Here is a 24,757-nt window from a genome sequence, read left to right on the forward strand (position 1 = left end):
TGTAACTGAGGCTGCACAAGTCAAAAAGACATCTCAAAAAAATTAAGAGCTATGTGGCTACAAAATTGCACCAAAAATTTTGCATGCATCAAAAATAAGAAATTCCCTGCTCCCGCAGATGGAACCCTGCCTCATGAGGACCTTATTAGAGCCTTTCTCCCCCTCAGGCTAGAACTGCATTTTTGAATTTTTCTTTCTACCCTGGTAGATGAATGTTTTACCTCAGGTCCTCATTAGAGTATTCATATGATGTGGTCATTTGGTATCAAATATGCCTGCAGTTAAATCTGAAGGTCAGAAAAATGGGGCAATTTTAATGYTAGGCAGTATATTTGAAATCAGGGTCCGCTGTGACACACCACCTCCTGACATACAGTAAGAAACAGCCCTGCTTGCAAGAAGGCACAACCAAAGAGAGGCCCCAGATAAAGAATGCAACCTGGAGCRAAGTCCCAGGACGAGTTCCCCACGTAACCCTGCACAGTATCAGATCCAAGAATGAGAAGCACATTTTGGCCTGTGTGCTCTGGTTTGGTCTCGTCCTTCTTGTCACCCGGTGTTTCTTCATCTATAAGCAAGTCTCCCAGTGCCTAATTCTGCCCTTTTGTTAAATACGGACTCGCTCTGTGTCCAGTCTCACTGACTTCTTTGCCGGAAGGTACAGGCACGGCTGTAGAGAGCCATCATCTAATTTAAGACCAGTGGAAGAAAAGTAGAAACAACAGGTGATTAAAACCAGGGTCYAGTACTTCTTGTTTTACACTCACCTCCTCTCTGGCTTTTCTCTCAGCCTCCTCCCGCTTCTTCTTCTGCTCCTCTTCCTCAAGGACTTTCCGGCGCTCCTCCCGCTTTTTCTTCAGTTCCTCCAGCTCCACGGCCGCCTCCTGCTGCTTCTCCTTCAGTTTCTCAAATTCCTCGCTCTCATTCTCACCTCGGCGACGGCGCAGCTCTTCTAACCGCTTTCCAGCTTCGGGCTGAGATCCCCGCTTTGCCTCCTCAGCCCCTTTCAAATTGGAGCGGCTGGGAAAGGAAGGAAAGGAAAGCTCAGGTACCACAAGTTGTCCCTTCCTGGCTAGAATCACCCACTGGCCAGCAACACAGCAATCTRGCACACAARGATAGTGCCCTTGTAAGATCTTTTACTCCTTCCCACTTCCTACAACRAAGCATTTTTATCAGCAGTTAAGTAGGCTGAGATATTTAGAGCCTCATATACTTATGAGTACAGGAGTAGCACCACATTGTCTTAGAACTCAAACCACCTCCAGTTTTGGCACAGTTCAACAACTGAACTTGAAGTATTTAATATCACATGTAACTTCTGTAAGAGGTCTCTTCAACACCATCTCCATGATATATAAATTGGCACAGTTTCACACTTCTGCTCTACAGTTTGCGTATAGAGGCTACACTTCCAAAAACATGTTACACTACATAGAAAACACAACAATGGAAAGCAATAATTAATTTCTCTCTGACAGTTTTAAGTAAGACATATTTACGTATTAAAACCCCATAGCAAAAATATCATACCATGTTTGGTACACTAAAAGATGCACTAATCCTTTGCTTTTTAAGGTAAATATCTTTTTCTATCAAGACAAGTATCTTTGGGAGACAACAGGATACGTGACTTGGGGAAGACAGAAGGAGACAGGAGAGAGAGAGAATCTTATTTCTTCACCAATACAATATTCCTATCTCATCTAAAGCACCTATCACTTGGACTTAGTTCTAGCTTGTACAAATAGAGAGGTTCATTGGCTCTTTTGTTGACATTTTCCAGGGAAAATACAATCTTCTCTTAAGAAATTGGAAAATATTTTTTAATGGTAACTTTCCACAGGAGAAAATGAGAAGCTTTCCAACCAGATCTACTATATATGAGATGAAAAGAAAGAATACAACAAAATGTAAAAAAATAGAAATTGCTCACATGAAGTGTGTATTTTTTAAGAGCATCAAATAGTATTGCCTGGTCATATAGTTACCACACCAGTGTTTTGATAAGTATCTGCTCTCTGAGTGTGTTTATTATTACTGCTGGCAAAGAGACAGGCACCTAAGAGGTATCAGTGTGGTATTCAAAAGAGACAGAAAAGGAATATGCATGGATTTTTTAAAAAACTTTCTGCTCTGTTGGCTTTCAGAGAAGCTGGATACTAATGACTTCAATAACAGAGCTAGATTCACCCACTGGCCAGCAACACAACAATCTGGCACACAAAGATAGTGCCCTTGTAAGATCTTTTACTCCTTCCCACTTCCTACAACAAAGCATTTTTATCAGCAGTTAAGTAGGCTGAGATATTTAGAGCCTCATATAACTAGTTGAACTGTGTCATATAACTAGAGTATTACAGAATTTAATATAGTAAGATTGTGCAAATCAGGATTTCCAATAATAACTAGTAGAGCTCATCACTCAGCTCATCATACTAGACGTAACAAATAACATTAAAATCAAGTATCATAAATCTGCAATACAGTGAATCATACCCAGCTCTGCACACTGTTCAGATAGATCCCTCACCTACACGGAAAATCACTAGCTCCACTGGGGTTAACCATCTAAAACAGGTTGTAGGATCAAAGCTGAATTACCTGTAGTTTCAAAATCACATTAGGATCTACTAATACTTATTCTTCTGGCCCCACAGTTTGTTACTGACTTGGATGAAACTCTGACTAGCAGGGCAGAATGCCTGATTTGGGAATTGTATTATTAAAAACTACGTGGAAAACAGCACAAGTAAATTATTATTACTGTGGGAATCTCAGCTTTTGTTCTTCAGCTAAGTAAGTTTGGTAATGATCTGACACCTCATTTTAGAAAGTCTTTTCTGTGTAAGAGTGTAACAAAGCAAAGCTAAATACCCTGGACCTCTGTGATTTATGTATCCCTAGTACATTCTCATATCTGATTTCTAATGTAGTTACAGGTACACAGTTTGTATCTCCCTAATACCACCTTTTCACAATCCTTTTCTGTTCTAGGCCCTATTCCTGAATATTTTTGCAATATAGTTAAACCAGCAAAGTAGACCCATAGGGTTACCTTCTACCATAAGCATCATGTTAATGTGCGCTGTCACTAACAGGGCTTTCTTCACGTAGCAATGTCTGATTAAAGAAGAGAACTTGCATGCCTTTTTAAAACACAAGGTATACACAAGTAATTAAAGCATTGCTTGAAAACATTGGAAACTATCTCAAATTCCAGTCAATTCACCTGAAAACAACATGAGGGCCCATACTTGAAGTATGATGTATGATCTGGAGTGTACAGCATCAAATACCTCAAATCCAGTTTGCTGAGATGTCAAGAACCCAAATGCTCCATGAGCCTAAGTATCCTAAGTATGTAAGGATCCCATTCCTCTGTCTTGCCCAGGGCATGAGAAATCCCTCRCGGTTTTCAGACTTTCCTCCTGCTTTGCTGCAGAATTGTAGCCTCTGCAACAAACAACCCCCGCAACCTCACTGACTTTTGCTCTTGCTCTCTGAAGTTTGTGTTGCCAGCCCACCCACACCTGCAAGATTGGAGCCCAAACAAGATGTAACAGATCATTTCTGACAGACACAATGATATTGCTGGCAAGAGCAAACACTCAGCCCTCAAAAATCAAGAGCACTAACAGTATGACATTAGCCAAGATCCTCTTAACAAATTGCCACTCTGTATCAGTACAGAAGAAGGATTAAACCTCAGTGACTTCRGTGTAGACAACTTCAATGAAATCAACGGAGTTATTCTCAGCTTTCCACTGATAGAAGCCAAAGGTAGAATCTAGTCTTAACATTTCCGTCTGGAGAGCTCAGGTGACTACTTTGTCCTCCTTACAAGAATATTTTGAGTTCTATCCACATATATTTACTCCTAGTTTACCTTATTCTCATGCAGCATGCTGGACTTCTGGTCCAGCATAATCCTACTGGTTCTGCATAACCTGAAGTAGGAAACAATTACTAGCAGTAATTCCCTTTATTCTCCACCACCTCCCAAACTCCTTTGTTTTTAACAGCTTCTGGGAATCACTGCTCTCTGTTGTTGACATTGAGAAGTTAGTATTGAGATACTCTGTGGAGGAAAAGTTTCTTAAGTGCCTCTTTGATGCTAAGAAATGAGGTTAGTTGCCAGCTTTCAGACACGGAGGAAAAAGAAAAAAGTGGTTTGTGGGAGCCAAAAATGTCAGAACAATGTGAAAAATGTGTTACATCATAGGACTCTTCAGCCCTGTACAAAAATGAGGAGGAAGGCAGGCGGGAAAGGAGATGGGAAAGATAAGCAATAAAATACACACAAAAAAAATTGAGTCTCACAAATTTGTGAATTTCTGAGTCTCACAAATGAGACTCAGAAGATTTTTCTTTAGACTCCACTACCAGATTTTATTCTCATCCTCATCTTTTAGAACTAGCCAAGGCTTTCTCATCTAATATGTTCATGTAAAAACAAGAAAAAAGATGGTTCCAAAAAAAGCCTTGGGTTAGACACCCATCTTCAAACATTTGGGAAATAGTGGAAGAAAAACAGAAAAAAAGAGAAAAAAAGAAGAACAGAAACTGAAATCTGCATGTTGCCACTAAAGTCTATCTCCCACAGGAAGCAAAATAAATTAAAACACAACAAAAATATTTTTAGAAAACTATTCTCCTGTTATTGATGATGTTCCCCAAGTCAAGATACAGGATAGTTCCRAGCAAGACTGATTTCCTGCTCTTCCATCTCTGCGCTGTCTGACATTGTTGGTCTTTTGGCCTTAGGTCTCCAGGGACTTTTGAACTGAGTTTTGTTTTGAGAAAGTTTGCTTTTCCCGGAAGAATCACAAGAGGAATGTTGAGATACAACAGCCAAACTCATCTGCCATACATAGATTTTTAAAAGTGCCTGCAGAGCTTAACTTGTCCTTTTCCTATATCAATTYAAAAAAGGGAGAGAGGTGCAAAAGGGAAAAAAAATTTCTAACCTGTTCATCCTGATACCTCTACTAAAAGGCAGAACTTCTAATCTGCTTCATGTATTCCCCATCAGCACGCAGAAACCCTTCTTAATAACCTCTCACTACCAATTTGTTACCTTCATTGGATAGCCCACTATAGCTGTAAGACCAATATTTCCTTGAACAAATCAAACTTAGATGGTGCTTATCAAAGGATAAAAAAAATAGAACATTATGGCTGGCAGAGGTTTTCACCTAACTGAATAGTCAGTTCTTCAGAAAACAGCCCAAGACCCTTAATTCATGCCTAACAATGAATATTAGAGCTTCTGCTGCAGTTGCAACCTAAGTCTTGTACTAAGCAGCTAAAAGGATATTAAGAGAGATGCAGAGAAGGCCACCTGCTCTGCTATAACATAAACCCAGCGTTCATTTGGAACTTACCTAAAAACATTCTCAGTAGATTTAAGCTTGTGGGCAGGGAGTTCACGTTCTCCATTCTGTGCCTTTGGTTCAGGAAATCCCTTCTTACGATCCCAGATACTTTTAAGTTCCTCCTTAGGTGCTTTGTCTTTATCCTTGACATCTTTTATCTGCTCAGGAGATATTGTAAGTCATAGAAAAAAAATCACAGTGAGGCTTTCTAAATAATAGCCGAGGAATTTCTTAGTGTTAATGTTTAACCAAGCTCAGAATGCTTATGTACTTCATGACAGAGGTACTCTGTAAAGCTCTAAAACGTGATCAGCCAGCACCYTGCCTTCCAGGTGTGAATTAAAAATGAAAGCATCTTAAACCCTCTGTGTTCTGTGAAAGTTTTTTTGGCCATGGGACTATCATGCCACACCACTTCATTCTGCAACTGCACCTTCCCGAGGCACCCTGATGCTCCTCTCTCCCACTGGAGCACTACTGACCTGTTGCCTATTAACATCCTCGGCTGCAAATTCCTTGGGATTAGGCTTGTTGTTACAGTCTGTGTAGAAGGCTTACGGCATTGAGCAATAAAAATAACGCATAACCTTCAACGATTGCCAAGTGGCTGGGCAAAGTTAGTGAATGCCACTTCAATTCAGCAGCACAGCACGGGACTGCTACCAAAATGGACCTAGCATTTCCAGTGTCACAACAAGTAGGTACTTTGATATTACAAGTATAGTGACCAGGAGACAAAACGATCTTTATATCGGCGTAAAAGTCAATCTGATCAAAAGCACAGTCCTGCCAGGAGCCATAACACCATGGATGGTGTTATCATCAGGCATGAATATTTAATCCTAAGAAGAAGAAAATATTCCAAGCAAGAATTCTCTTTTCCCTTCAAAAGCTTTGCCATACATTTTTGATAGCAATGAAGCATACTTAGTGTATGGATTCACACTCCAGTATACCCACAGAGTTATGGGCTTTAACTATTTATCAGGGCCAGAGATAGCCTGATTCCAGTGCACTGAATCATGGCCAGATGCTGACAAGAAGTGGAGGATATAAACTGATTTGAGTTCTTTGTCCTGCAGGCAGAATTATTCCTACTAAGCAAGTTAGYTGGACTATCAGCCTAAATAAACTTTCAACAGCAGCACACAAAACAAACATTCCAAAAATGCCTCCTTTTTTTTTAATGCTCTACCATGTTGGAAGAAGATCCTAGTGGACAAGAAATAAATATTTTCTGTGAAAAAATCATTTGAAGACTTCTATAAAAAGATAGTTTTGTGTCTTGGAAGCCTATAGCCATCCCATTTTCTACTTACAGAAAGAACTTTGGTAACAGTCCTGTCTAGAGCACAACTGTCTTTATGGAGCTCCCTTCTGCTCCTAATAATATAAAACCAACATCCCCCCCAACACACATACACACACACACTGTAAATCACACTTCTATCTTTCCTCAATAAAGAGGAACTTCTAGGGATGCAAAATCTATACCAATAAGGGTCGATTTCAGAGTTTTCAAGCCAAGATCTTCATGAGAAATTGTTTTAAGCTGCTGAATGAAGCCCTAGTATTGGCTCTGACTTTACCTAGGCCCAGTTTGTTTATTCACAGAAATTTATATGATAGACAACATCAAGGTGGCACATGCTGCAGGCCAGTAATGGGGGGGGGGTTATGCAATCTGAGCAAGTTTGTCAGTGGTTGGACACAACCCACCGAAAAATTTGCCATGTCCTGTGAACAGGCAGCAGCCATGCAAACCTTCCCCGCGCCATCCTGCCAAGGGCCATTAGTTATGACCTGGCAGAATCACTCTGGCGGACAGGAGGGGAATTCAATTTCCGTGACCGTGCATTCTTTGGCCATGATGCTGTGACGGCTAGCAAACAAGGCCGGTATTGCGAGCAGTCTCAGCAACGGTTTTCTGTTCTCTAGGAGCTGGGCTGAGACAACCAACTCTATTCATCGAGTCTAATGAATGCCATCGGACAGCAAAGTCTTTCGGACACTCCCAAATCTGGGCCACATCCTAACTGCTGACATGTTCATGGTGTAAAGCTCTGCTGCCCGTTAGCAATCTCCTCAACCTTCAATGCCAAACAGTGTGACACTGAGACTGGGGATGTTGATTGCTGCAACATTTCAAATGCCAGGATGTCTGTGTTGGGATTTTGACAGCATAGGATTTCCTTGGCTGAGATTTTCATCAGGATCTTTCTAAGTCTCATTATAACGCTAGTACTTGAACTGCCCGGATGTACTGAAGTCCACTGAGGAAGGTCATATCTCTCACATCTTAATTGAAATTGCTGAGAAAACCAATATTAAAACAATACAGTTTAAAAATTAATAGGTTAGGAAATAACATTTCAGAAGCCAGCAAGATTTATGTGTGCATTTGAGAAAATCATGATATAAATTGGCTTCTTCATTCAAAAGGATGATAAAACAAGTTATTACAGAAACATTTCACAGCTTTACGGCCCAATCCTGCTCCTACTAATTTTAAKGCCAAAACAGTGATTGATTTGCACAGAAGCAGGAACCATTTTTTGCCATTCCAAAGGAAGGTCACCAAAAAAAGTATTTTCCCCGTCTCAGTGTTTCGCTGAATTAGAGGCTTATTCAGCTTCTGCTGAATTTAATGAAAAGGACCACACTGCCTCCAACTGGAGTGGATGGATGCTATTACCTGAATAAAAGACTGTCTAAATCCTCCCTCACATCTTGACCCTCAAGTCAAAATAGAACACAACCAAAAGTTTTTTTGATGCTTAACTAATTTGCAATTYCATCTATGTGTATGTTAATCTTTCTCGTATTGTTTCTTTCGTCTTTAGGATTTTTTTAATACTTGAGAGTCAAGTTTCCAAATCTAGAGTTTGAATACCTTCAAACTGCAGTGAATCAATTACTAAGGTTGGGGCCATTTGACAAATTTGATCCAGTATTTGGGTGCAGTTTCTTCGTGTCTTAAAAGCCGTGCACATTTGGGTCTAGCTAGGGCTTCCATTTAGAGCCAACTACTATACCCAAATACCATGAGAAAAGCAACTGTTGCAGCACGTCTAGCCAAACTGGAAGCAGGAAATACCAGGAGTCTCACATCATGAGAAAGTTTGCTGTTATGAGTTTTCCAGGCTAGTTTTGAGAACCCAAAATTGTGGGGCAGTTCAGAAAAGGAGACAAATTTTGTACGCTAATTTGATTAAAACTTAGACCTTGAGGGCCAGATACTGGTCACAATAAGAAAGGATATACTCTTGCGATGCATAATTACAGAAGCACAAATCTGGTTATGTAGAGACATGGTACTCCTTCAGGATCTTGTTCATTATACACTGCTATCCTCTTAACTGCATAGTTGAAAAAAAGGCCTTGCTGAATTTGTATATACTTCAAGGGGGGGAAAGATGGGAGCCCAATCATCTCAATTTTGCAGTTTGAGATTGCCATTTTTTCATCCCAAGGCAGGAAGCAACAACAGAGGTTTTCAAAAATGAGGAATCATTCTGAATGCTTATTTTGATACACATGCAAGGGATCTATCTTTCAGCAGAMAGGTATTTAGCATTGTACCAAAAATAGGAGACTCTTAAATTCGCTCAGCTTGAGCATCCAAGAATAGAAGTATCAAAATCACGAGTCACTTTTAAAGTCTTACCAATTTCCCGTAAGAATCCAGCCTTGTGGAGATGGTTTAGAAGGATGACAGGAGCTCCAGAGAGATTTGAGCAAGCTCCACATAAACACAAGCAGGGCAACTGCATCTCAAGTGTCCCCTTCCRCCTCCCCATCAACGTTTGTGGTTACATTAGTGCCCCCTTTTTAAAGTTGCTTGTAATAATCAAAGATTTTCTGTAATAGYGAATATTACAGGCCAATTCTGTTGTACGATATTCAAAGATTTTGTGTAACAATGCATATTGCACGCTGATTCTGTTGTACAAAGCTTCTCACACAACTCATCTCTAAATTTTTGCACAGCTCCTTCTTCTAGTTTCATAATCAAGGGAGTATAGAGTACAGTAACTGTTAAGTTCTTCTAAAGCAGTGTTCTTAAGCATCACCATCAGGTCTCATTTAATTTTTTCCCCTTCCAGAGTAAATTGTTCTAGTTTTGCCAATATCTCTCTCTATTTGTTAGGTACCTGTTTTCTAATCATCATCTTCACTTCATTTGCCATTTCAATCTCACCCGTACCTTACTCAAAGGAACATGTTGGACAATCAAATCAGTCAATGATCGTGACATGATCTGCCCTCACCTCTCCCTGAGGATGAGCTAAGCATTTATAGCCTGCTGTGAATTAATCAAGCTGTTTTACAGAGGACACAGGACTGGAGCTCCTGGTGCTTTTCYCACATAGCAGCAGAGCCTCCAGCCCTTGGGGCTGTGCATGCAGCGAGCTGACCCTCACCAAATCTCAGTGCTGTGGCTCTTTTTAAACTGCTCAGACCCAGATGAACCCAAGTGAGTCCAATGTGCAAGGTCTTGCCCAATATCCCTGTCCAACTACAGTCAGTGGGTATTTTGATATCTGCTGCATCGAATCGATAGCACAGTTGCTACAGAACATTAAAGGTGGCTCCCTGCTTGCCAGCTGCAATCTGAAGARTAAATGGTTCCCAAATCCTATTTACTTACCATACAGTAAAACACCATGGCACCAGCTCCTGTGTTTACAGTGGAAATGCAATGCAGTAAATTTTGGAGAATTTCTCTTCAAAACAAAAGAAAAATCTTGGGTATGCACAGTTTATATTATGGGACATTGCAATTTGGGGAAAATCATTAGTTAGGGCAGTCAGGTGGCCAAAGGGACCTAGATGATTATTATTATTACGAGAGGAGGTCTCAGTCACAAGGAAAAAGTTCACAGTAAAGTGGGAGGAAACTAGGGAAGATGATTAGTTGACACAGTCCTGAAAAATCTATCCCTAGAGTCCAAACTATCTTTATGTTACTGACTGAACCAAGTTTCACTGAAGTATTTGTTCTAATTATAACAAACAGACTTGGTTCTGAGGCCCCAAAAGAACAAAACACTTTAACATATAATGTTAAGCACATAAGTAGCTTCATCTCTAATTATTTCAGCAGGATTACCCATGTTCTTAAAGTAAGGCACATGCTTAAGTACTTTGCTGAACAAGCAACTTTCAGTTACAGGGCTCTTATTTTCTTGTCTCAAGTTTCCTTACAACATCTAAATCAATGGTTGAAATGTTACCTGATCTTTTTTGGAGGTAAGTCGAAGCTTCTCATCTGGTACCTTTTCCTTTTGAACTTCCACTTTAACCTCTTTTTCTTCCCCCTTTGTTTTTGGGGTTTTTAATGATTTTTAAAGATGAATACATCATTCTATGAGCATCCCTCTGCCCCTGTGTTCTGTCACACCGTGCTCACGTACCAGCCCAGTGCACATCCACATCACCTCCATAAGCTGCTGTGCCACATCCCCGTGTGCAGCCGTGCTCTTTCCCTCTTCTCCAAGAGCTCCCATTCCCCCGCTTTGGCCTTCCTCCCTCATGCGGCATCATGCTCACATGTCCCAGCAGAAAGTGCCCTCACTTATGATTGCACTTAACATTCCTCACACTGAGCTTACCAGGTGCTCATATATCTTGCGTCAATTTGTGCCTGCCCCAACCTCATGTGTACTGCATTAGGCCAGCTTACAGCAACTGAGAAATAAGGCAGCAAAAAAAACATGCAGAGGTCTGAACATGCAAGGTTTTCTCTGTAGAGTGGAGTTAGGATAGATGTGTTGTGTACTGCGTTATTGATAAGCAGAAATAAGGCACTTTAGTTTAAAAAAGAGGGAGCAAGAGAGTATTGAGTATTAGTCATTTAAATGCAGTAGAAGAACTGTGAGGAAATTCCAGTCCAATCTTTTTTTTTTTCTTGCATTACATTTCTCACAAACCACAGGTGTCTTTGTTTTGGTGCAAAATGTTTACTGTACCTGTTTTCTTAGGAAAGCCGCTTTAGGTTTTTCTTCTTGTACTTTCTTCTCTTTTACCTGTTTATCTTCTATTTTCTTTTCTTCTATTTTTTTCTCTTCTATCTTTTTTTTCCCCTTTAATTTCTCTGCTTCTAACTTAGCCTTTTCTTCAGCTGCCCTCTTCTCCTCTTCTGCCTTAGCCTTTGCTCTTTCCTCAGCTGCCCTCTTCTCCTCTTCTGCCTTAGCCCTTGCTTTTTCCTCAGCTGCCCTCTTCTCCTCTTCTGCTTTAGCCTTCGCCCTTTCCTCAGCTGCCCTCTTCTCCTCTTCAGCCTTAGCCCTTGCTCTTTCCTCAGCTGCCCTCTTCTCCTCTTCTGCCTTAGCCCTTGCTTTTTCCTCAGCTGCCCTCTTCTCCTCTTCAGCCTTTGCCCTCTCTCTTTCCTCAGCTGCCCTCTTCTCCTCTTCAGCTTTTGCCTTCTCTCTCTCCTCAGCTGCCCTCTTTTCCTCCTCTGCTTTCTGTTTTTCTTCAGCTGCCCTCTTTTCCTCCTCTGCTTTTAATCTTTCCCTTTCTTCTGCCTCAAATTTCTCCCTTTCTTCTGCTTTCTTGCTTTCTTCCTCAGCCTTTTCCTTTTCTTCCTCTCTAACCTTATCTTTACCTACAGCATCAGTTACATCCACAGCCTCTTCCCCTCCCTTCTGCTTCCCTTCCAGCACAGCGTTGGTATCATTCTCTGTTTTGTGTTCCTCTGCATTTACAGCTAGAGTTTTTGCTTCTACTGCCTCTTCTTTATCTATGGGTTTTTCTGTTGTCACATCTACCTGATTTTCCTCTACGGGTACCTCCTTTGGTTTCTCCTCCTGTACCTCCTCTTTGTCTTTTTCTTCTTTTTTTTCCTCCTCTTCTCCATCTTGCCTCCAGTTGTTCCTTTGGTGTGACTTGGTAATCGTTTCTGTTTCCTCAATCTCATAGCGTCCTCGACGTGTTTCATCCTTTTCCTCTTTCTCTGTGGTCTCATTTTCTTCCACGTTGTTTACTTCTTTCCTGCTTGGTAGTGACAAGTTCCCATCTGTGATCGTTGGGTCAAATTCCTTTTGACGTTCTAGGGCTTCCTGAAGACGTTTTTGGCGTCTCTCCTCTCTTCTTGCCAGTCTCTCCAAGAATGCAGCATCATCATCTGTTCCACCTGTGGTTGTAGTACGTTTGGTTTCCTCTTCCGCCACACTACATAAAAGTGACAACTTCGCATTAAAAAAACCCTTTCTAATAAGGTATGCACTTAGCTGTTTCTAGAAAAAAGSTTACATCATTCATCTGTAACATCACTCTGTAGTGTGAAAACAGAACAGATTACATACTTCAAAATTTAGCAAACTGGTTCTGGTGATTAATTTTGGCATTTCTACACTTATGTGAGGAAATGTGAGATTTCACAACATCAGAAACTGAAAAGGTTCCCTTCCAGCCATGCTCCAACAGCCACTGAAGTCCCGGGGAGTCTTACTGACTTCAGTGGGCACCTGATTGGTCCCTGATGCTTGGAACAGATGAAATATAAACAGCCCTGAAAAATTCATCCTCCCACTATGCACCTGGCAGCAGAATACTTAGAAGACTTCAGCTTGCTTTAAGGACCTCTTCCTTCAGCTTGGCCTGATGCCTAAAATGTCTTACTCACAAAGATCCTCCTACCAGGCAAAATTTTTGAAGATGCTACTCAAGCAAGGCACCCTCTGACTTCACTGACCTTCTCTAGCAATRAGAAGGTGGCCACTCCTATTTAGCAAAAACATCCACAGACAGTCCATCATGGGATAACCAGTTAATTTACAGTGAGGTACARTTGTGATTGTTTGCAGAAGGAAATGTATCCCTTTAGAAAATGGTGTGCATCCAGCACCTAATTTTGAGACATGCTACCTAGCACCTGTAGGTACAGAATTGGGTCTCACTCTCAGTCTCTGGATTTTTTTTTTTTTTTTTTTTTTTTTTTAACTTCACTGGAAAAAGATTATGATCTACAATCAAGTGTTGCTGCTTTTTCATCTATATCCATTCTGCTTGTATTTAATAGAATGCTACTTCAGCTTATATCTGATTTACTAACTTGGTGTCACAAGGCGTATTTCTGATCTCTTCTATCAAACGTTATGTCTACTGGACATTTGGGTATATTATTTGTGGATATGTGGAACAGAATAAATGACACACAGACTAAAAAGCTGGTTCTGCCCTCCCAGTTTGCAACAAATACCCCCTCACTCCGTAAGCTTTTCTGTTGTTTACAGCTGTATAAGCCTCACAATGCCAGATGTGACTTGATGCCTAGCTCTCACATCCAGCACCTCCCATTCATATTTCCTCTGCAACTTGAGTCCTAGGGCCTACCATTTCTATGTGCCCTTGCAGGAAATGGTGTCACAGCCCCTGTAAGCCAGATTGCTGAACTTTCTCCTCTGTCCATTTATAGGCATAACAAAAGATGGACTACGTGGCCGTTTGTGAGCCAGATACAGAGTACTACAGCCTATCCACAGAGCAGACACATGCTTGCCCTCATGAATGCTAACTGAGTCATCCCATCACACACAGCCCTGAGCACACTTAGTAAGTAAATAACGGAACGGGTCATGCCCAGTCTCAGTGATATTCTCATTAAATTGTGGCTTGGTACTCCTCACAGTGTTTGGTCCTTGTCAGAGAGAAGCTGGCCAAACCTGGAATTCAAGATTTAAGCAGCAGAACAGAGTCTTCGAAACACATCTCTCCTCTGAACAAAACGTACATTGACTCATCATCAAATAACATTAATGCTTTACCTATTTTGGGCATTAACTTCTGATTTCTCTGTTACTTCTCCTGATAGATCACTCTCTTCCTTTTGCCGCAGCCTCTCCTGTCGAGCCCGTCGGCGACGTTCTCTGGCGGCTTCTTCCTCATCGTCATCGTTTCTCTGGTAGGACAGCCTGCAACAGAGCATTAGGGAGAGACAAATAAAGGGGCTGCAGCATGTAGGGCAGTGACACTGTAAAACTACAAAAAGGATTTGACCCAGGCTCGGGTAGTGTGTTTGCTCCATGTTTTGGAGCTCAGTTTTGTTTTCTGTTTCAAAAAGGAACCTGACAAAATAGTCACAGTGAAGGCAGCAGCCTCACTGCACTGTCAGTTTGCTCTTGGAAGATATCAGGAGTATAAAACCCCAGCTCTACAGCTAGGCAAACATCCTGCTAGACTGCATCATGATTCTGCAGAGTGAACTCAACACTGTTTGAGCAGACTCTCACTCAAGCCCATGTAACTCAAATTGGTCACAGCTAAGCAGCCTTTCATCAGCCTCTACCAAATTTAACACCCTTAGCATGACAACATTATACTAAAAACAAAAGACTAGAAAAGCAGGGACATATAAGTATGACAATGCTTCTCTCAGTGCTCAGTTTTGAGTGCCAAATATCTGACATCTACAAAAGTTTTGTAAGCCTGAAGCCCTGCCAGGCCAAATCATACAAGATCTCCACTGTGATGAAAGCCTACAGCTGAGAACCTATTGTGTTCATCTAACTCAGCAGATGATTACAATTAGTTTCATCCTACTTGAAAAAGAAAGCAAGATATTACAATCCTAATAATCCTGCAGCCCATTCAAATCTTTGCTGAGGTTCATTATTACCGTATGAGATAAAGGGAAGCGCCTGCATTCCTGTTATTTTTTTGTGCAGGGAAAGAGAAATAGGAAGCTAACATGTGCCAAATCCAATCAGGGCATTCATTTATTTTGCTTCCAGCAGTGATCTGATATACGACGGTTAAGAAGTCACCCTTCCTTATACAGTCACCCATTTAAGCTAGCTGTAGAGCAATGCACATAGAAAAGAGCTCTCCATGTAGTCAAAGCAAGCACTATTAAAGCTTGTGTTTCAAAGAATATTTTAACATTAAAAGTAAAAAAAAATATTTTGATTTAGTCATAAATCAGACTGTCTGAGTCCAAACCTCTCCCATTGCTTCTTCTGGTACTTTTACATAGGTACTAGATTCCTTTGCTGAAAAAAGAGTTAAAGTATAGATTCAGCAGAGATGCAATTATCCCAATTTTTCTTTTAAGATTGAAAATAGAAGTTAAAAATCCAACATGGATGAGTGTAAAGCTGAGCCACAGCCAGAGCTTGAACAGCATTTTCATCCTGTGCTACTTTTCTTAGCATTAATGCTCCGACACTTTGATTCGCTATTTTCACGTTCCACTTCAAGAGTTTGTAACTTTTTCCTTCTACAAAACAGTACCCCCTCAAAGAGGAGGTACTCCATGAGCAGAATAATCATGCTAGGGAAAGGGGAAAGGTAGATTTAAAATTAAAAGCACTACAGGTGAGCCAGAGAAGGCAAGGAAAAGTACTTTCTGTCATTTGGAAATAATTTAAACAGGGATCAACAATTCATTCAGGACTAGAACAGAAAGCATATGAATACAATAATAAACTGATGTGGTCTCTAATCTGCAGAAAGAAAAAAGAGACTCTGGAATAAAAATGCATTAGCAAACTGACCATAGAAGGCCCACTCATTAGTAAGACACTCTGGCCGCAAGAAGCCTATGCTCTTTTTAGTTCTTAACTCCAAATGTGAGGGCACAGGACCTTTGCTTTTAGCCTGTGGCAGCTGGATAATGGCCACAAGTGAGTCAGTTCCCACCACCTATGGCTCAAGGGTTGTCTCTGCGGTGAGACCAAAGGAGGCTGAAGTAGTGTATCCTACTGTCTGCATCCACACAGAACGTTCCTCGACAGCACGGAGAATAACCATTTTTAAAAGCCTTTTTAAAACTACCAGCTGTTCAGAAAACTAAAAAGGGGGGACAAAAAAAACATAAGCAGAAAACTCCCATCAAATGATACTCATTAAATAAGTTGAATAAAAAGGATATATATTTCCTGTCCTGGGACACTTACCACATAAATCCTCTGTTAAGAAAGCTGTCAGTCTTTCTCAAAGTCTCTTTAAGCATATTCACTGCCTCACTGGACATTACAGTGGTTTCCCACAGCAAGCAAGCACACCAGATATGGGAAATACCCAAAATTATCATATTAAGTATTCAATTTTGTTCATCAGTATAGATGTGTGACACATCTACAATATCTGATGAAAATAGCAATATCAATAACTAATATTAGTTTTATATTTCTGTATCATATTTTCTCTAAAATTACGTTAAACCACTTCCCAGATTGTATTTCTAAGGGCTGCTTTACTTGCCTAAGAAATGCAAGCTTTCCTGGAACAGATCTGAGTAGTCCTCATACCCTAACTGGGATACAAACAGTAAGATAATTTGAAAATACTGAGTCAGGTTGACAAATGTTAATWAACAGGCTAAGGAGCATGCTGAGAGCAAACTGACAGCAGGATCGCTTACGAAGATGTTCAGCATAGGTATCTTCACTGTTATTGACTTTCCATGAGAAATTCAGTCATAGGAAAGACAGTGAGAGCTAGATATTGCCATCCCTACCCCTGAAAAATACATTTGTGTGACTGTGATGTTCCTAAGTTATTTTAGAAGCCTCTTCCTTCTGTGTTGCTTAGGGAAGCAAACTAATTTCACCTAGAAAATAAAATACAGGCAAGTGCACAAGTTCACAATCCCTCTACTGTACATTCATTCATTTTGCATCTCAAGACTCACTCCCACTCACGTGCTTTCCCACTGTTATAGCTTTCCTAACTATATGTCACAAGCAAAATCAATTTGGAAACTCTTCTGAGCACTTCTGCTACTCACCTATGTCTTCACACATTCGTTATACCTAGATAAATAATAAACAAATAATAAAGCATGAGGCCAAAACTTCGGCTCTATTTATCAGACAGATGGAACTCTAATGATCCATGCTGGCCAGTGGTGTTTCTYCACCCTTGGAGAAGAGCCTTGCCGCCCAGCATGCAATACACACCCCACAACTAAATTAAACTAACCTTATATCCATTTGTCACCTTCCACATAACTGTTCAAAGTCTTTACAGTCAAGTGTCTCACTACAGTTAGCTGTTCCAGCTATCTCAAGCAATGAGAGAACAGCATGAGGTCAAAGAGGTATGCCAAGCCTTCTGATATGTGATACTTCTTATTAACTATTCAGATGAAAAGAAGACGAGCTGGAAACCATCCTCCACCTTGCTACCAAAGATAACATGCTCTTGATCGAAAAGAAAAGAAAAGAAAAGAAAAGAAAAGAAAAGAAAAGAAAAGAAAAGAAAAGAAAAGAAAAGAAAAGAAAAGAAAAGAAAAGAAAAGAAAAGAAAAGAAAAGAAAAGAAAAGAAAAAAGAAAGAAGAGAAAATGAGAAAAAAAGAAAAAAGCAGATTGTTGGCTACTTCTCCTGTTACCCCTTCATGTTTCTGACATCGGAAAAGGCAGTATAACCTGCGTGTGTTACTGATAAGTCCTTCTGGTAAAGCGTTTGTGCCCAGTCTATCATATTTCGCACACAGCACAACTTAAATACAGGCGACCAAGCACTGCATGTATGCAGCAGGACGTTTCACATCATGCTGGGTAGGAAAAACAAGTTGAAATAGTTATTTTAGCCAGTTGAGTGGGCAGGATAATTTTACATCTCCAGGAGTGAAATCCCAAACCTGCTGAAGTCAATAACAAATCTCCTGATTATTTCAGTAAGTTGAAAACGTTACCCTCAGGCTGAATATGGAAACTCTACAGACCAGAACTGTAGGTAACTCTGTTGGACTGGGAATACAAGCAACAAGGCTATCTATCACAGAATTTGTTCTGAGAGATTCTGCACCCTACGAATTTTATGCTGAGCATTAAATTTAGATAAAGTTATAACGCAGCAAGAAACTTGGTAACAGCTAGAATAATGATGGGAATGAAACCATTTCATACAATCCAGTTTCAACTGGTTTCTACCTGAAACCACAAATCAGCTCAAACATTATCTGAGGCACTTTAGTTTTAGAGTTCCTTGCCTAGTAATATTACATTACTATTATTGTTATGACAGCACTGAAATTTCCTGATCAAATACACAGGCCTGTTACAGTAGGCATTTTATAAACATATGGAAAGGTCTGGACAGTTTTAAACAATACATATTCTAATTAAACAGAAATTTAATAATCTGCAGAAGTACCTGCCTTCCACCAGCTGTATGCTAAACACGATGTTTCTAAATTCTTTTTCTTTTTTCCGATGTTTCTAAATTCTTTTTCTATTTTCACAATGTAAATAAATAGATCAACTATTGTGTAGCCCAAAATGCAACAAAGCATACATAGAACTGTCCTCCAACACATATTTCAATTAAATGGAATTGTACCTATAAGGAAGCACTTTCCAGCACACCTTTGTTATTACAAAGCCTTTATGATCTGCATGCTACATATATGACATTGATTTTCTCTGTGGTCCAGATCAAGAAATGAGATCACTCACCCTGTTATCAAACCACAGCATCTCTACTTGTAGCCCAACATATTTCTAAGATCTTCACTCTTCATTACCTAACACCACACCAGTTGAAGTGACATCTGTTGACCTGCACATCTCTAAATTCATGGCAGAGGGAAGATGTCAATAAAACGCTCTGGATGACAAATTTCACTGGCAGACTCAGACTATAGTAGCTCCATTTGTTGGCCTTCTGCGCTCTTAGAAAGCCTATCTGTTTACTCAGGCTCTTCCTGAAGGGATGGGTGGGGTGAGGACGGACTCAGTTACAATACGCAGTGGTGGAGGGGAGTGCTCTTTGCATCACTGTTGCTTTTCAGTCAAATTTTATTTATGATTACATATGTTTTTAATCTTTTTACTGTTCATGCAACRTGTGTTATGATAGGCATACAGACTTCAAAATGTGAATACAAACAACTGGATCAATCTTCACCTCCAAAGCATAACAAATGTTATGTTTTGTGCACACTTCGGATGATTACGTCCCTGTCAAGCTTTGTGTGTCAAATGTCAGCTGTATTTCACTCAAGTCATATCTAAAACTGTGGTGAATGGTGGGGACGGGGTAGTGGGGGCAGTTGTGGGGAAAACTAGTTCTTCTAATCGTTCCTGCATGTTTCAGCAACAGCTGCCAGGATTCTGCTCAGACCTGCTCAAGAAGATTCTTTTTTATGAGGGAATAAGCAGAATTTCAGTCCAAAATGTTCATGTTTCAAAAAGATGCAGTGAATGAAAACAGTGGATTATGCTGGAGACATGCAGACATGCCACCACAGTTCTCGGTCCAATGTTGCKCATAAATGTTGTTATTAACACCCATATTTTTCACGTATTTCTCAATTTGATGTGCACTCTTTTTTTCACATTGAATGTAGGAGAGAAAATTGGATAAAATTAACTGATGGTTGGAAATTAGTCCCAGACAAATTAAAACTGGAAACAAAGCATATGTTTTTTCACAGTGAGGGTGATTAAATATACCAGAAATGATGGAAGAGTCATCTCTTGCATCTCCACATTAAGACTAATGCCCTTCTGAGATTATAGACACAACTTGTGAATTTCTATTATTTCTTTAAGATTAGATGATACAGTGGCACCTTCTAGACTTAAACTTCTTCCATTGACAGAGGGTGCATACCTTCTTATTCTGCTTACAGCTTCCCTCTCACACATTTTTTTTTAATCTTCTCAATAATATATTCTCCGGAACTACACAAACTATATTTTCTCAGTGGGCAAATCATCCACAGAACATATCTACACAGTTATCTGAAAATGAAAAGACTGACACCTTTCAATGCATTCTGTTCTCATTTATATAATTTTATAGTACGGATTTCTTGTATCCTTACTCATTTTTCATAGCGCCAAAGAGTTCAAGGGATTTTTTTCTAATGAGAAACTACTTATTCAATGAGTTAGCAGAAAACATTCTTTCTGTCAGTTTTGGCACTTTTAATTTCCTACGGTACCTTTAGAAGCCTGCTTTGCCCTGATTTTAAGCCTTGATTGAAAATGTTGAAAACATTAAATAACATGTATTTTAACAACTACAATTCAGTTTCATCTGAACAAAATCCACAGATGATTTGCATTAGTTAAGGATCTGGCCATGAAAAAATGCCTGTTGGTTTTTTTGCATGACAGAAGAAATAAGTATGGGAAAGAAAAGGTCTTCCATGAGATCCAGCTTGCATATATTCTTCTTTGATGTTTCTTTTTCTTTGATGGCTTTGACAGTTAAAGCTTTGTTCACAGGTAAGGAAACAGTAGGCGCCCTCGCTTTAACAATCAGATTGGAGAAGTTGTGAGCAGTATACACAGTACAATAAAGCACAAAAAGTGATGTACAGGCCAATAACCACAAAGGAAAAGGACTCCATGTTGATATTAATGCTACATGGTGACTACCAAGTAATTCAGGCCAAAAGTAGCCAAGGATTTTATTTCCTTGCAGAAGATTGCACTCATGCCTCTAGGGTAGATCCTGGCTTCCAAAATTAGTGGGGTCTATTCAAAATACCCGCATCAGTTCAGTAGTGGCACAGGGTTTCCAACGCCTTGTCTACTTTCTTGCAGCCTTCTGTTGTTTTGGTTTTAGATTCAAGCCCTAAAATCTAAGTCTTGTAGTTACAGCCAGGATGTATTATCACTGCATCGCTCTGTACAACGGCAGAATGACTCATGCACGTGCCTATATATTTTTTTCTTCATGGCTGAAAACTGATGATCTGTTTCATAATATGAAATGCAAGCAGATTCTCCAACCACATTCAAATAACTCTGGTAAATTGGCTCAGCAATACCTCAGAGCACCTCAACATAAATCGCAAGCAGGGCCACTAACATGAAGGGTAAAAACCTTCAGCTACTGAAACAATGTCAAATTTGCCTCTGACATATATTATATTTAGATAAAAGCGTTTGCTGGAAATGTCCCAGGGAAAAGCATGTAATTCTCTCAATATGTGAAGTCTGTAATGCCTTGCAGTTTTACTTCATCCACAATAGATTTGACATTGACCAGTCAGGGAGCAATGTAGTATATTTAACTCATTTTAATTTAGACGCGTCACATGAAAGAAAAAAAAAAGTAACGGGGCAGAAAACAATAAATGGCCAAGCACCTTCTAGCTGACAGCTATTACTTTTTTACTGCTTTCCTTGAAGCTTAGTGGAATTCACCCAGAAATCTGTTTCTCTGGTAGATGACAAACAGGCAAAGAAGTGTACAAAATAAGTTTACTCTTTCAAACTTAAAAGTGGGAGCAAAAACCAACTGCTGTGCATACCACTGTGGCTGATGTGGTATTTCGTGACTCTGTAGCAAACTGCCTTCTACTTGCTGCCACCACTCTAGTTTCTAGTGCTTTATTGCAAATAAAATCCAAATTCATTTATGCCACATCCTTACCCAGTAATATTTCAGGCGTATGACCATTGAGAGTAATGGGCATTTTCCCTGGCTGAGGCACAAGCAAGAACTTACAGGATTCGCCCCAGCACACACAATCCGCAATTGCTACAAAGCCAAATCGTAAATTTTCTTGTGGTTTCAGGCTCCTGTATTCAATAAGGCTTTCACAGCACTTTTATACCTCAAATTGCTAGCTTACTGAATGTATATAGAATTAAGACCTAACTTCTCTTCTTGTTTATTTAATCGCAAACAAAACTCCACCTGAAGCAACTTAGAGACCTACTTAACAAGGATGAAGGCCACTAGGATTTAAAACATAAAAAAGATCTCAGAGGTATTGAAAATTTTGGTCTTTCAAGCATATATGTAAAAGATTTGAGGAGCAAAATCTACATTTTCTTATAGATACCTTTAGTAGTCAAACTGGCCTCTCAAATGTGTAGAACTGCCAGAGATCTTAAAAAAAAAAAAAAAAAAAAAAAAGTGCTGTTAAGCGAGGACAGTCAGGCAACTGTAGGCAGTGACATCCACCCCACCAGGCAGACTACGGGGGATCTACAGCCAAACACACTGGGAGCTCTGCAGCCATGTGGAGCAGAACCTGAACAGGACACTGAGCGTGCAAGGACATTTTTCATGGCCAATAGCAATTTTTTATATAAAAATATTTATATGTGTGAGTGTGTGTGTATGTATTTGTGTGTGTATGCATGTGTATGTATATGTAAGCATGTGTGCAAATTCTCAGCAATGGAGCTCAGAAACAGTTCATCTTTGCATTTAAAAACTAAAAGGACTCACATCACATGCAGGATAGTTTTCCCTCCACAGGCTGGAGTAGAAACTGCTGTTATTAGGAAGCAGAGCTTTATCTTTTATTCAAGCACAACAGTTATAAAGCATTTCAAGAGAATTCCCAGTTACTGTTGTTCAGTTTTCCTATACCTACAGCAGTGCAAATCTTCTGATGTCACCACCCCTCTTTAAATGCAAGAGTGTTATTGTTGAATGAAACCCTATCTCCTGCAGCTTCACCTCCTAAAAATGCAATTCTGTCAAACTTGCAGACAGAGCAGAAGAGGGTCCTACTTGGTCCTGTACTTAGAGGAGGTGTCTTGACAGGAGTAAATGAAAGAACAGAAAGGAGGAAAATGCAATAGATTGAGCCTATTTGTTAGATGGATTTAAGCAGCTTCCAGTTGAATTGTAATTGTGCTTTATGGTTTCTTACACTTGGGATTAGGATGTAGTAGAAAACTCAGCTTTTTACAGCAGCCCAGGATTGCTCATGGTTCAATTCTGAGGGCCTTGCAGACAAGCCTCGCTCTTGTGAGCACCACCTCAGCCAGGTGTGCACAGAACACGGTGCTCAGAGCACACCCTGCCAACTCCCCGCAGAAGCTACAGKGGCAACGGCAACACGGGGAAATTTCAGCACGGCCTTCCTCTGAGACAGAGCCAAGGAGGTCTGATGGAAGGAGTATAAAGGGAAATTAGCTTCCACTGTTCTCTGTTCTGTGCCAAGTTTAGTCCTGTACCTGTAGCAGATACTGTTTTCTGAAGGAAAAAGTTTTTTTTTTTTTTTTTTTTTTAAAGAGACTATTTCTCTTGTTATTTTTAAATATCAAAACAGCACGCTGCATCCTCCCAAATCAGCAAACAGGAAAGAAGCTATAGTTTCAGGAAAGCACAAACCAAGCGATTATAAGTTATGTATGTGTTCCTGCCCCAGAAACCCAGTCTCTGGCCTTCAATTTCACCTGCTCCTCTATTTTTTACCTTGATTTCCTACTTTGAAGATCTGTTTATTGCAGTACACTAGGAAATAAAGAGCCTCTTAACATTTCATTGCCCCCACAAAAATTAATAGGATTGCTGTATTTTAAGAGCACTATATTTTAAAAGGAGGGGTGGGATAATGAGTATAGGTCTCTCACACAGAAATCTTTAGTTTCAACTCATATTTGCTCTGTTGAGTAAGGACAAACACTAAAAGATATTAACTCAGAAAATCACTGGATTCGTCAGTGTGTAAACCAATCTCAGTCACACACTCAATAATCCATTCATCACAACGCTTGATGTACTCACAGTCAGCTTCCAGCATATACCCAATCACCATCCATGCTGCTAACACGAGACGTGAAATTTGACATGAAACACRGCTTTGGTTTTCTAAAAGGACAAATCTCAATGTGGAGAATTCCTTTTTGCGTTCATGCTTTTCCTTCATCTGCCTGCTAGGTGTTGCAGAGAATAATGAGRAACCAGGGTCCAGGAAACTACAGTGGGTGAATCCTGAAGGGAACGACGTCCACAGCATGACCTTGATTGGCATCAGGGACACTACCTGCCGACAGAGCTAGACCTATCTCAAAAGAAATTATTTCATCCATCATCGAAACGCACCTAGGGTRGAACAGCATGCACATTTATGGCTCTAGCTCCATAACCGCAACATTGGTCTCTGATCCAAGACTGATACTGAAAYTGGATATGGATTTGAACAAAACTGGAACAGAGAAACGGTGGGATGGGGAGCAGGAAGGTGGAAGTCGAGATAACACAGGATAACCAGCATGGGACTGGCTTCATAGGGCTGTCCAACCTCAGCAGTATCATAGCCTAAAGAACTGAAATTCCACCATGACTGACAGAATGGAAACTGCAAGGTAGGGGACCATGATTACCATACGTTGTTCAGTAACTCCTTTGGCCTTGCCTGAGATGTCACGTGAGCTGAAACGACTTTAAATGGCCAGAGCTCTCTACTTTTACAGCTTGATTTATCAAAAGTATGGGTGTTAGCAAGAGTCTGGATGCTGTGAAGTATCTGAACCGTTCTATATTCCCAGAGGATTGAGGTTGTAACTATATTACTATTGCTCAGAGCCAGCCAGGTCTCTGACCATGTCTGCTGTAGCTTTCAGAAATACAGCAAAGTCTTGTGCTGCGTGCACAAAGTACAAGGTATGTATGTATCTGCACACAAGGAGCCTGGAAAAATAATTTTACCAGAGAGTCATTCAGATAATCA

General features: G+C 40.2%; 1 protein-coding gene across 13 annotated transcripts in view; it reads right to left on the minus strand.

Annotated features, from left to right (window-relative positions):
• The window catches only part of CALD1 (caldesmon 1), a 197,314-nt gene that overhangs the window by 18,095 nt on the left and 154,462 nt on the right, over positions 1-24,757 (minus strand). For 10 of the 13 annotated variants that reach the window (XM_085324203.1, XM_085324207.1, XM_085324200.1 and 7 more), the window contains 5 exons: positions 14,144-14,290; positions 11,351-12,548; positions 10,616-10,699; positions 5,388-5,536; positions 768-1,020 (listed from right to left, as the gene is read on the minus strand). In XM_085324203.1, the coding sequence (XP_085180329.1) occupies positions 768-1,020; positions 5,388-5,536; positions 10,616-10,699; positions 11,351-12,548; positions 14,144-14,290 (1,831 nt within the window). The remainder of the gene's footprint in view (positions 1-767; positions 1,021-5,387; positions 5,537-10,615; positions 10,700-11,350; positions 12,549-14,143; positions 14,291-24,757) is intronic. The other 3 variants (XM_085324213.1, XM_085324212.1, XM_085324211.1) reach the window with 2 other exon arrangements.

The sequence above is a fragment of the Rhea americana genome, unplaced genomic scaffold (genome assembly GCF_003343005.1).
Source record: "Rhea americana isolate MKP2758 unplaced genomic scaffold, rheAme1 scaffold_9, whole genome shotgun sequence".
NCBI classification, from domain to species: Eukaryota; Metazoa; Chordata; class Aves; order Rheiformes; family Rheidae; genus Rhea; species Rhea americana.